This window comes from Canis aureus, chromosome X (genome assembly GCF_053574225.1).
Source record: "Canis aureus isolate CA01 chromosome X, VMU_Caureus_v.1.0, whole genome shotgun sequence".
NCBI lineage: Eukaryota > Metazoa > Chordata > Mammalia > Carnivora > Canidae > Canis > Canis aureus.
In genome coordinates, this window is record NC_135649.1 from 82,778,173 (window position 1) to 82,791,688 (window position 13,516).

The 13,516-nt window shown below is 40.3% G+C and overlaps 1 protein-coding gene and 1 pseudogene across 2 annotated transcripts; one reads left to right on the forward strand and one right to left on the reverse strand.

Annotated features, from left to right (window-relative positions):
• Nucleotides 1–782: 782 nt before the first annotated feature.
• ZNF630 (zinc finger protein 630) lies at nucleotides 783–12,760 on the forward strand. Of its 2 annotated transcripts, XM_077888450.1 has the most exons (5): nucleotides 783–1,363; nucleotides 4,787–4,888; nucleotides 10,229–10,355; nucleotides 10,616–10,711; nucleotides 10,899–12,760. In XM_077888450.1, the coding sequence occupies exons 2-5, from the start codon at nucleotides 4,874–4,876 to the stop codon at nucleotides 12,623–12,625; spliced, it is 1,965 nt and encodes a 654-aa protein (XP_077744576.1). In that variant the 5' UTR covers nucleotides 783–1,363; nucleotides 4,787–4,873; the 3' UTR covers nucleotides 12,626–12,760. The 2 variants fall into 2 exon arrangements, with proteins under 2 accessions (XP_077744576.1, XP_077744575.1); XM_077888449.1 differs by lacking the exon at nucleotides 4,787–4,888.
• On the reverse strand, nucleotides 6,323–6,438 carry LOC144309309 (small nucleolar RNA SNORD22; annotated as a pseudogene).
• Nucleotides 12,761–13,516: the final 756 nt, after the last annotated feature.

Here is a 13,516-nt window from a genome sequence, read left to right on the forward strand (position 1 = left end):
TCTATTAACTTAAGGGCCTTTGTAATTAGGCCGTCACTGATGCTTCCCTCAAGTTTGAAACAGAAGTTAGCATTTCCGTTCCAAAGCCTCTCTGGAAAGACTTCATAACTAGGCCACTATTTTACCGTCAGTGCCCTTCTGGTGTGACCTAGAAATAAAATTTAAAAAAATATATTTTATTTAGGGACGCCTGGGTGGCTCAGTGGTTGGGCGTCTGCCTTTGGTTCAGGCCGTGATGCCCCGCCCCTGTCCTGGAATCAAGTCCCGCATCGTGCTCCCCACGGGGAGCCAGCTTCTCCCTCTGCCTATGTCTCTGCCTCTCTCTCTGTGTCTCTGAGACATAGGCAGAGACATAAGCAGGCTCCCTTGCAAGGAGCCCGATGTGGGACTCGATCTCAGACCCCAGGATCACGCCCAGGATCTAGTCTTCTGTTAAGTTTTCTAAAATCAAATGCCTCCTTAAGTTTTAGCCATAAACCTTTGCTTCTCATACTTCTTTCAGCTTTGATAATAAGGCTGCAATAGAGCCACATCAGCCCACTTTAAGAGACCGGGCAGAAAGTCGGGCCTGTGCGTGACAAGAAAGGGCGGGCCTTCTGTGTCCGAATGAGCCAATAGAAGACCAGGAGCGCCGTAAAGCGGAGCCTTGAGTGACAGACGAGTCGGGGGCTCCGCCCCATCGAAGGAACAATAGGAAGGCTGGACGGCGGTGACGTTAAGCTGTGAGAGGCAGGCGGGGTGTGCGAGTGAGAGAAGACGTTATGTCAAAAGACTTCACTTTCACCAGAGGTTTAGAAATGTGGCTTCTGCCGAGCTGTCTCCCGGGCGGTGCTTCTACCCTCGGGCCTTACCACTGCCTCCCCGCTGCCCCCCTTGGGCCCGGTTCCCACCGAACTCCCCTACCCGCCCGTCGCCACGCCTTTGCTCGGGCCCGGCCTTTGCCCATGGCCGGGAACGCCCATTCACCCGCCCGGAACAGTCGCTACATAGCCGAGCCTCACACTGCTTTCGAAGCACAAATTCCGAATACCCTGCCTCGGAAATAGCACGGGGACTTCCCGGACGCTAAAACGCAAATCTCTTCTGGCTGGAATGGGAGCCTCAGGAAGCAGTGCGAGGCCCTGGCCATTTTCCTGGCCGGCAGAGTTCCCGGCGCAGACTGAATGCCGCCATTTTTGTTACTGGTAGAGCTCGGCTTGGAGGCTGTTTCTGAGCCTGCGAAAGATAAGCTGATGCGTCATCCAGACCCACCAGGAGGGCTGGAGGAGAAAGGGAATTTTGGGCGATGTTGAGCCCATTTGTGCAAGCAGGGAGCCAAGCTCGACTTGAGAAGGAGCTTTGGGGTCCTGAGAGCAGAGCCAGGGTGAGGGGCCCGGTTGAGTGATGTGGGTCTGTGTGGTCAGTGATGGGGACATGTGGAAAGACTAATGAGGGGGTCCTTTGGACTGAATGATGTAGAGGGCAGTGATAGGGAAGGGAGTCCGTAGGACTGTGTGTGGGATATGTGATGAGTTTATGGAAGTGAGCAATGGGGTCTGCAGGGTGAATGATGGGGTTTCTAGTAAGTGAGGGAAAGGGGTTTGTGGGGGTGAATGAATGGAGTCTGGGCTGAGTGATGGAGAGTCTATCCAGTGAGCAATGGTGTCTTAGGGTGAGTGATAAGTTTTCAAGGGAGTGAGTGAAAGGGGTTTGTAAGGTGAGTGATGGAGAGTTTGTTGGGTGAATGATGGGGGGTCTGGGGGGGCAATGGGGTGGTCTTTAGGGTGAGTAATGAGAGTCTATGGGGACAGGAATGGGAGTATGTAGTGTCAATGTTGGGATTCTGTGTGGTCCATGATGGGTGGCTCTTTGAGATCAATAATACATCCATGAATAAACAAAAATCCTTGCCCTTGTGGTGGCAACATTCCAATGGAGGGGTCAGACATCCAGGCTTTAATTTGTAATTCCCTGATGACTACTTTTTCATATATGTTTTGATCTCTTAGATCCTTCTTTGTGAGGCACCTGTTCACATCTCTTGCTCATTTTTCTATTGGATGTTTGGCTTATTGATTTGTAGGGCTTGTTTTTATATATTCTGATACTACTCCTTTATCAATGATCCGTGTTTTGCAAATATTTCCTTGATTTTTGGCTTCTCTTTTCCTTGTTGTGTCTTTGAATATTAAGGTTTTATTTATTTATTTATTTATTTATTTATTTATTTATTTAAAAGATTTTCTTTATGTATTCATGAGAGACACACACAGGGAGAAAGGCAGAGACACAGGCAGAGGGAGAAGCAGGCTCCATGCAGGGAGCCCAACTCGGGACTCCATCCCAGGACCTGGGAATCATGCCTGAGCCAAAGGCAGACGCTCAACCACTGAGCCACCCAGGCATCCTAATATTAAGGTTTCAAGTTAACTTTGAACTGTAAAGCACGATGTAAATTTAGTTTCGTTATTCTCAAGTTAAAAATCAGACAATGTCCTTTGTAATTTAGGATGAGAATTAGTTTTTTAGGGCATTCAGAAATAAACAGAGTTGCATCTCTGAAAACTTTGATGCCATGACATCTAGGGAGGAGTTCTCTGCTTTTTGTTTTCCCACCACCCCACCCCCTGGTCACTGGCTGTGTGATCATAGAGAAGTCACTTAACCTCTTTAGGCTTCAGTTTCCTCACTGTGAAATGAGAATAATAGCAGAGTCTATCCTTTGAGGCTTGGGATGTTAAGTGAGTTAATACCTGATTATTATTTATTCACCTTGGTTTTGTAGCACTGATCTTGGATATATTTCATGGATCTTCCATGAACTCAAGGTCAGTTCTATTCATGTAATAGCCAAGAAAATAGAATAAAGGAAATTAAATGCCAAGGAATAAGATTTTGTCAGGTAGGGTTGATCTCTGGAGGGCCACAAACCATTGTGATGTCTTGGGGAACAGATATTATTAAATAATTGGGAGTGTGATCTTGTGATCTGCCTCTTCTTCATTTTGTAGCTATGTTTCCATGCTATTAACTTTATTTCCATAATACTACTAAGCTTATTTCTATGGAAATTTTCAAACATTCAGCAAAATAGAGGGACTTATATAATAAACTCCCATTACGTCCATCACCCAGTCTTATCAATCATCACCCGATGGCCACTGTTGTTTCATCTAGACCAGGGGATGGAAAACTAGGCAGTGGGCCATATCTGGCCTCGTGCTGTTTTTATACAGCCGTATGCTACAAATGGTTTTCACATTTTTTAATGTTTGGAAAAAATCAGAAGAAGAATATTTTGTGACATGAAAATGATTAAAATTCAAATTATAGTGTTACTAAATGAAGTTTTTAAACAGTAGTATTAAAATTTCTTTTTTTACAGAGAGAGAGAGCAGTGGGAGTGGAGGGGCAGAGGGAGAGAGAGAAAATCTCAAGCAGGCTTCACGCTCAGTGCAGAGCCCCATGCAGGGCTTGATCTCACCACCTGTAGATCATGACCTGAGTTGAAACCAAGAGTCAGAGGCTTAACCAACTGAGCCACCCACATGCTCCATAAATGAAGTTTTATTAGAACACAGCCAATAAACAGAATTGGCTTACGTATTGTCTGTGGCTGCTTTCAATCTCTGAGTGGTTGCAACAGAGACTGTAGGCTTCACAAATCTGAAATATTTACTATCTGTCTCTATACAGAGAAAGTTTTCCAATTCCTAATTTAGATCACCCATTTATTTCTCCCTCCCAGATTGTTTTTTCTTTGTTACTGATAACATAAAATGCACAAATATTAAGTGTATAGTTGAATGAATCTTTACATATGTAGTCCTTATTATTTTGAAAGAAATCCCAGATGTATCATGATGCAGGTGCCTGGGTGGCTCAGTGGTTGAGCGTCTGCCTTTGGCTTAGGTTGTGATCCCTAGGGCCCGGGATTGAGGTCTACATCAGGCTCCTCTCCGGGAGCCTGCTTCTCTCTCTGCCTCTCTCTCTGCCACTCTCTCTGTGTCTCTCATGAAAAAATAAAATCTTAAAAAAAGACTTCATCATGTATTTGTAAAAGATAAGGTCTTAAATGTCAATATTATTATTTGAGGTAAAATATTTAACAATAGTAACGTCAGATCATCACTGGTTAAATTTCCTTTTTTTTTGGTTACATTTCTTTTCTTTTTTTTTTTATAATAGTTTCTTTCTTTTTTTTTTTAAATTTTTATTTATTTATGATAGTCACACAGAGAGAGAGAGAGAGAGAGAGAGAGAGGCAGAGACACAGGCAGAGGGAGGAGCAGGCTCCATGCACCGGGAGCCCGATGTGGGATTCGATCCCGGGTCTCCAGGATCGCGCCCTGGGCCAAAGACAGGCGCTAAACCGCTGCGCCACCTAGGGATCCCTTTGGTTACATTTCTTAATATCAAATATCTAGTCAGGGTTCGAACTTTAATGATTATCTCAAAGATTTTTATATCTGTTCAAATTAAGATCTAGACAAGGTCCATACTTTACAGTTGGTTGTTGTATCTTTTGAGCCTCTTAATTGTCTTTGGTGTTACTTTAAATGGTCACCTGCCTTTCTATCTCTTGGAGGTTCCATAAATTATTTTCTCAGTCCTCAGCGATTGGGCATTTTGAGAATATTTTCAGAATTACGGTGTTAAAGACAAAGCTGTGATGAAAGTTCCTTCAGTTAAATCTCTGCACAATCCATGATTATTACCTTAGAATAAAGTTCTAGAAATGGAATTGCTGGTCAGATGATAAACACAAGTTAGCAATAAATTAACAAGCAACACATTCTACATTCAGCCATTGAAGAGTAGTTAACCCAGCTTGGTCTCTGAAGACTTCTGTACCCCACTGCACCCCCAATTGCTTTCCAAAGACAAACAGAAAATGACTGAGTCCCAGGTAAGTTGTTTGTTTCCCACTTGGTTTTCCCATAGTAAAATGAGAAAGGGCAATACATTGGCAATAAGAATTAGAGAAATCTAGACAGAATAGAAGATCAAGATGCAGGTAAAGTTGCTGTTAAGATACATAGATTATCTGGCCTTGCTTCATATAAACTGAGCTAAACATTTTACCTTTGAGCTTCCTGGCAGCCACAGTGAAAATGGCAAAGGGGATATATCAGATGGTTTGCATTCTTCATCAAGAGAAATCACTTTATCAGTCTAGCTCTTCAGCAGGTCAAGATTTCTGGGACTTTAGCTTAAGAAATTTGATTGTTGAGTTTTCCTAAAGGCCAGTGTGGTATTATCGGTAGTTGTTTCAAAGAGGCTATTTTTAGTTAAAATTTTCTGGCAGAGGCTTAGAGGGTAGGTGGTTTCCTGGTTTTCCATGGCCCCTTTGTTATCATCTCATAGTTTGTGGGATCATGCTCCAACGCAAGGCCAGTTTCCTTCTTTGCTCTTCCATTTTATGTCTTTTTATCCCCTCTTTGCAAGGGTAATTTATACATGGTGCAAAGAATGTAAATAATATTGCAAAGTAAAACTTAAAAAGTAAGGGAAATATCTCTGTAATCTAACTTCTGCCCTCTCCTCTGGCATAACTAGTATTATGTAGTTTGGGGATGCTCTTTCCAGATACATATAACCTCTGTGTATATAGATATATATGTATAAATGTGTGCTAGTGATTTTATTATTTTCATGTATTTTTCTTTACCATACACACTATATATTCTGTAACTTAAAAAGAATGTATTGCTAAAACATTTCCAGGCACCTGGGTGGCTCAGTAGGTTAAGTGTCTGCCTTTGACCTAGGTCATGATCCCAGGGTCCTGGGATCTAGCCTCACATTGGGCTCCCTGCTCAGCAGGGAGTCTGCTTCTTTTTCTCCCTCTGCCTGTTGATCCTCCTGCTCTCTCTCTCTCTCTCTCTCTGTGTCAAATAAATAAAAATCTTCAAAAAAATTCCAATACATATAGTTTTTACATTTTATTATGGGAAATTTCAATTTTGAACATACACAAACGTAGATTTTTGTGAATGTCTTTGTGCTTATCACCCAGTTGCAAATATTATCAACTGGTGGCCAATCTTGTTATATCTATGGTTAATCTTCACCCATTTCTGTCATCTCCTCCTCATCATTATCATCAAGCCAGTCTTTTTTTTGAAGGTTGAACTGTTATTCAGCAAGGTTCAAACAATTGTATGCTAATTTCCACATCTAGATTGCACAAAAAATGACTTGAAAATTTCCTTTTGGTATCCCTGAAGAACTGGATTCCTGTTATATAGGCTTTGTTCTTTCTTTAGACCTACAAAAATATATGTACAATTGACTTCAACAAGTGATTTATTCCCCTTTCCCATATTTAGAAATCCCTATGATCCCTCAGACAGTTCCTTCTGGAGCAAGCCTCCTCCTTTTCCCCAGCCAGCCCCAGTGGGTTCACCTAAGCCAGTCTTTTTTTTTTTTTAAGATTTTATTTATTCATTTATGAGAGAGAGAGAGAGAGAGAGAGAAAGAGGCAGAGACACAGGCAGAGGGAGAAGCAGGCTCCCTGCAGGGAGCCCGATGTGGGACTCGATCCCCGGACTCCAGGATCACGCCCTGGGCTGAAGGCAGGCGCTAAACCGCTGAGCCACCCGGGGATCCCCCTAAGCCAGTCTTCTATTAATATTTTGTTGAGGATTTTTACTACCATGTTCCATGAGACATATTGGTCTGTACTTTTTCTTGTATTCTTGCTTATGTTTTGGAATCACAGTTATGTTGACTTTATTTAACAAGCTGGGGATCCCTGGGTGGCGCAGCGGTTTGGCACCTGCCTTTGGCCCAGGGCGCGATCCTGGAGACCCGGGATCGAATCCCGCGTCAGGCTCCCAGTGCATGGAGCCTGCTTCTCTCTCTGCCTGTGTCTCTGCCTCTCTCTCTCTCTGTGTGTGACTATCATAAGTAAATAAAAATAAAAAAAAAATTCTAAAAAAAAAAAAAAAGCAAGTTGGGAAGTATTCTCTGAAAGAGTTTGGGTAAGATTAGTATTATTTCTGTCTTGAATATTTGGAAGAGTTCTCCAGTGAAGTCATCAGGGTGTGGAGTTTTCTTTGTGAGTAGGTTTTTAAATATGAATTTGACTTACTGAAAATATTTAGTACCATTAAGATTTTCGGTTTCTTTGTATATTGCTTTTGTTAAGTTGTGATTTTCAAGTAATTTGTCCAGTTTGTCTAAGTCAGGGGTCAGCAAACTTTTTCTGCAGAAGGCCAAATAGAAATATTTTAGGCATGTAGGCCATATGGTCTCTATTGCAACTACTCAGCTCTGTTTTTGTAGGTTGAAAGCAGCTGTAGACAATATGCAAACCAATGAGCATGGCTGTAATCCAACAAAATTTGAATATAATTTTCACATGCCACAAAATATTCTCCTTTGGCTTTTTTCTTCAACCATGTAAAAGTGTAAATACCATTCTTAGCTCTCTGGGCCATATTTGGCCTGCGTGTTATACTCTGCTGTCCTAAGATCTGTATTGTCAAATTTCTTGTCATAAAATTGTTCCTGGCATCCTTTTACTATATTCTTTTAATGTTTGTAGGATACCAGCCCCTTGTTGATGGGCTCTTTTATTGTTCTGTTTTTTTCTTTGATGTCTAACAGTAATAAGAATAAGAATAATTACAGCTACTGTTTATTGAATGCTTACTTTGTGCCCGGCACCATTATAATACGTTATAATGGAATTACTTTGTGCTGGATACTATTATTATCGCTGTTTTTCAGAGAAAAAAGCAGGGGCATGGCTAGTACATAGGTTAGCCAGGACTCTAAAGCAGGAAAGTCACAAATAAAGGAACAACCTTATCAAATATTTATGTAGACCAAATTCTTGGACATGACTGTGCTAGATCAGAGAGCAAAGCCTGTTTAAAATTTAAAGGATGTTTCTCAAATTGTATTTTGATATTATATAATTAGCTTCTACATGTGGCTATAAATCATTTACAAGGAGGCCCATTTCCCAATATTTTTCTTACTACTAAATAGCATCGGTGTTTTTCATTCTTACTATTTTTATGGTTGAACATTGTATCTTATTTTCATTTGCTTTTCATTAATGATTAAATGAAATTCGGCATTTTCCCCACATATTTGCCATTTAAAAATTTCTCCGTCAATCTCCCTTTTTGTCAGTCTTTTGCTTATTGCTTTCTATGAGCTTTTTTATATGAGTGATATGAATTTTGAAGTGCACATTACAAACTTTTCTTTTTTGGCTATTTGTCACTCAGTCTTGTTGGCTGTGTCCTCTCACTAGAATATGTGATGCTTGAGGGGAGATATTTTTGCCAGATTTCTTTTTTGCTGTATCCCCAGTTCCTAGAATAATGCCTGATATTCAGTGGGGTCTCAATAACTGCTTGCTGAATAGATGAATTTTTTTTCACCTAACAGTGTATTTTAGAGATTGTTACATATCATTCCTTGTTGCTTTTTATGGTTGTTAATGGTATTCCCTTATGGGGATTGAAGCATAATTTATCCAATCCCCCATAAGGTTGCCTTCATTATTTTGCAATTATAAACAGTACTGTAGTGAAATGACTTCACATATGCTGTTTTGCTCACATATATGAGTATATGTGTTGAATAATTTCTAGAAATGGAATTGCTGATCAGATAGTATATACATTTAAATTTGATGGATATTGTCAAATAAATTGCCTTCAAAATATATTGTACCAGTGTATACCCATAATTTGAGTGTGTTCCTTTTTTGATATCTTTACCAACTTCATGACTTCTTAAACTCTAATCTTTGATAATATGTAAGAAAAATATGATGTTTGTTTGTTTTCATTTACATCTCTCTTCACATGAATGAAGTTGAACATCATTTTTCATGTTTAAAAGCCATTTGCATTTCCTTCTCTGTGAATTGATGGTCATGTCCTCTGCTTATTTTTGATTTATTTATTTTTTAAAGATTTTATTTATTTATTCATGAGAGACACAGAGAGAAAGAGAGGCAGAGACACAGGCAGAGGGAGAAGCAGGCTCCATGCAGGGAGCCCGATGTGGGAATCCATCCTGGGTCTCCAGGATCACGCCCTGGGCTGAAGGCAGGCACTAAACCGCTGAGCCACCCGGGTTGCTCCTCTGATTATTTTTTAAAAGGTTAAGTTGTTGGTCTTTTTCTTCTTGCTTTTTAGGAGTTCTATAAATTGAAGAAATTAGCTTTTTGTCCATTTTATGTGTTGTGCACATATATACTCCCCAGTTAGTTGCTTGCCCTTTGAGTTTGTTTATATTTTGCTATGCAATACATAAAGTAATCAAATTTACCGGTATTTTCCTTTGTAGCATCTGGATTTGTACCATGCCTAGTGAGAAGAGTTTTCTCCACTTTGAAATTATTTTTAAAAACTCTCTTGTCTTTGTTTTATGACTTCTTTTTTTTGTTTAAAATTTTGTTATATCTCAAATTTATTTTTTTGGATAGTGTGAAATAAGGAGTCCAACTTTACTTTTTTTTCTGATAGCTACCCAGTTTTGAATAATCTGTCTTTTCTGGACTTATTTAGTTATAAATTTTATTTTTAAGTAATCTCTATACCCAGCTTGGGGCTCAGATTCACAAACCCGAGATCAAGTCACATGCTCCAGGGATACCTGGGTGGCTCAGTGGTTGAGTGTTTGCCTTTGGTTCAGGTCGTGATCTCGGGATCCTGGGATCAAGTCCCACATTGGCCTCCCTTTGGGGAGCCTGCTTCTCCCTCTGCCTGTGTCTCGGCCTCTCTCTCTGTGTCTCTCATGAATAAATAAATAAATAAACTCTTAAAAAAAAGAGTCACATGCTCCATTGACTGACCAGCCAGGCACCTCAACACTTATTTAAAATACTGCTTTAGGGATGCCTGGGTGGCTCAGTGCTTGAGCGTCTGCCTTTGGCTCAGGGCATGATCCTGGAGTCTCAGGATCGAGTCCCACACTGAGCTTCTTGCATGGAGCCTGCTTCTTCCTCTGCCTGCATCTCTGTCTTTCTGTGTCTCTCACATTTTCATTTTTAAAATGAAATCTTTTAAAATACCTCTTTATTATATATTAAATTTCTCATTTATTTACATCTAGTTTTAGACTGTTCATTCTGTTCCACTAGCTATTCTTGCTAATGGCAGAATTTTACAGTTTTTCTCATTAATAGCTACACAAAATGCTAATTAGGTATCCTACATGTATTAGTGTGATAAAAATGATCAGAATGAGCAGATTGTATAGGAATGTGCTGTTATAGGAACTAGTGACATATGAGGATGTGGCTGTAGACTTCACCCAGGAAGAGTGGCAGCACCTGGACCCTGCTCAGAAGACCCTACATAGAGATGTGATGCTGGAGATCTACAGCCACCTGGTCTCTGTGGGTAAGGACAAATTCTCCATGTAGCAATGAAGCAAATCCTCCTCATCCTTCTGAGCTTTCAAGGCCATGACCTTTATGATTTTCCATTAATAGGGTCCTTTCTTTTATAGTTTATATTTTATGTTTATATTTTTGGTATATCTGGAATTTATTTTTGTGAGTTAAGGATCCATCTTTCCTGGGAGGCCCCTGAGACTGCTTCTTTTCTTCATGAATTTCTGAGCTGCCAAGGCCAAGACCATTATAATTTTCCCTTAACAGGGTGTTCTGGTATAAAACCAGGTATAATCTTCAAGTTGGAACATGAAGAGGACCCATGGATCAAAAAGAGTGAGTTGTCAAGGTGGATTCACTCAGGTAATTGAGAATTGGGTAGATGGCTGAGAGGGTATTTTCTTTATCTCTGACATCTTTGGCCTCCTTTCTTCCTTAAAATTCATTAGGCCTTCTTTATAACATCCATCCTACATCAGCACTTTCCTAGCATTTCTATTTGTTGTTTCCTTTTTTGGTTTCTATTTGATTTTATCTTTTCTTTTTTCAGACAGGGAGGAAAGCTTTGACTCTTCCCAGCAGGTCATTTCTGAAGAACTTTTGTTTCAAAAGGAGATAATGGAAACATCCCCAAAGGATAATTCATTGTACTCTCTCTTAAAAGTCTGGCATATTGATGGTCAGATAGATAGATATCAAGGAAACCAAGACAGAGTTTTGAAGCAGATCACAGTCATTAGCCGTGAAACAGTGGCCAGGGAGAAAGGCCCCAAGTGTAATACGTTTGGAAAAATTTTTGGTGGCTGCATAGACCTTGATCCTTCATGTAAAAAACTCCATGATTTTGATTCATGTGAAAAGAGCTTGGAATCTAATTTAGACTCGCTGACATGCAGTAGGAGCTATGCAAGAAAGAACCCCATTGAGATATTTGGATGTGGGACACCACCTAGCTATAGTGATTCCTGTTCTGTGCCTGAGAAAATTTACACGGGCATGAAACCCTGTGGACATAGTCAATGTGAAAAAGTCGTCAATCATAAACAAGTCCATATTCAGTATAAGAAAGGCCAAGCAGGTAAGAAACCCAATGTTTGTAGTGAGTGTGGGAAAGGCTTTATTAAGAAGTCACAGCTTATTATACATCAAAGAATTCATACTGGAGAGAAACCCTATGTGTGTGGAGATTGTGGAAAAGCCTTCAGCGAGAAATCACACCTCATTGTGCATCAGAGGATTCATACTGGGGAGAAACCTTATGAATGTACTGAGTGTGGGAGGACTTTCTCCCAGAAGTCACCCTTCATCGTTCATCAGAGAGTCCACACTGGAGAGAAACCCTATGAATGTTTTGAGTGTCAAAAAGCCTTCTCTCAGAAGTCACACCTCATTATACATCAGCGAGTTCATGCTAGAGAGAAGCCCTTTGAATGCAGTGAATGTGGAAAAGCCTTCTGTGAGAAGTCTCACCTTTTTATACACCAGATAACTCATACTGGGGAGAGACCCTATGAATGTACCGAATGTGGGAAAACCTTCCCTCGGAAAACACAACTCATCATCCATCGAAGAACACATACTGGAGAGAAACCCTATAAGTGTAGTGAATGTGGAAAAACCTTTTGCCAGCAGTCTCACCTCATAGGGCATCAAAGAATCCATACAGGAGAGAAACCTTATGTATGTACTGACTGTGGAAAAGCCTTTTCCCAAAAGTCACACCTTACTGGACATCAAAGGCTTCATACAGGAGAGAAACCTTATATATGTACAGAATGTGGAAAAGCCTTCTCTCAGAAATCACCTCTTGTTATACACCAGAGAATTCATACAGGGGAAAAACCCTATGAGTGTAGGGACTGTGGCAAAACCTTCTCCCAGAAATCGCCCCTCATTATTCATCAGAGAATTCATACAGGGGAGAAACCCTATGAGTGTATGGAATGTGGAAGGGCCTTTTCCCTGAAATCACACCTCATTATACATCAGAGAGCTCATGCTGGAGAGAAACCATATGAATGTAGTGAGTGTGGAAAGGTCTTCTGGGAGAAGTCTCCACTAGCTGTACATCAAAGAGCTCATACAAAGGAGAAACCCTCTGAATCTGCTGAATACGGGATGGCCTTTTCTCGGAAATCACAGATGATCACATATGAGAGAACACACATGAGGGAGAAACCCTCCAAATGCAGTGAATGTGGGAAGGTATTCTGCCAGCATATACACCTCACTAGACAACAGAATCCACATAGGAGAGAAACCTCCTCTATGTACTGATTGTGAGAAGGGCCTTCCCAAAAGGCAGATCTCACTGTGCATGAAAAATCTCACACTGAACAGAAATCCTACGGATATGTTGGTCATGAAAAAAATGCGGCACCTCCTTAACTGTAGAACAGACAGATCTGTTCCTAAGTGTTTTTTTTTTTTAGAGATTTTGTTTATTTATTTATTTGAGCAGGGGTGAGGAGCAGAAGGAGAGGGACAAGCTGTCTCTGTGCTGAGCTTGGAGCCTGATGAGGAACTAGATGTCAGGTGTCTGAGATCATGACCTGAGCCGAAATCAAGAGTCGGATGCTTAACTGACTATGCCACCCAGGTACCCCATTCCTGAATATTTCTGATTACCCCTCCACAGAATGATCTGATCTGGCTCTCAGAATATTTTAAACACTCTAAATATGGAATGCATTTGCTCACCCTCAAAGTATCCCATCTCCTCTCACAGAATAAAATGTATCTGGAAGAATTAGCACTGTTTTGGTGTTATTTGGTCCTTGAAGGTCCTTTGTAGAACTCTCCTTGAATTTACTTGGGTATGGTACATTATTTGAAGGCAATCTCATTGTCATCTTTCTGTATTTCTTTCATCATATTTTCCCTCTCTAGATTACATATGTATTTATGTTGATATATCTGTCAATATATAGATATAGATATATGAATCCCTGTAATTTTCATAAAAGTCATCCATTTCCTCAAAATTCTTAATATATTTGTGATATTTTAAGCATAGTTATTTCATATGATTCATTTAATTTTCTCTACATATGTAGTTATTTCTCCACTATCATTTTTCATAGAGGCTATTTGTGACTTCTTTTTCTTCAATTAGGTAAACTAATACTAATGTTTTATTTATTTTATGCCCTCCCACCCAAAGACCAG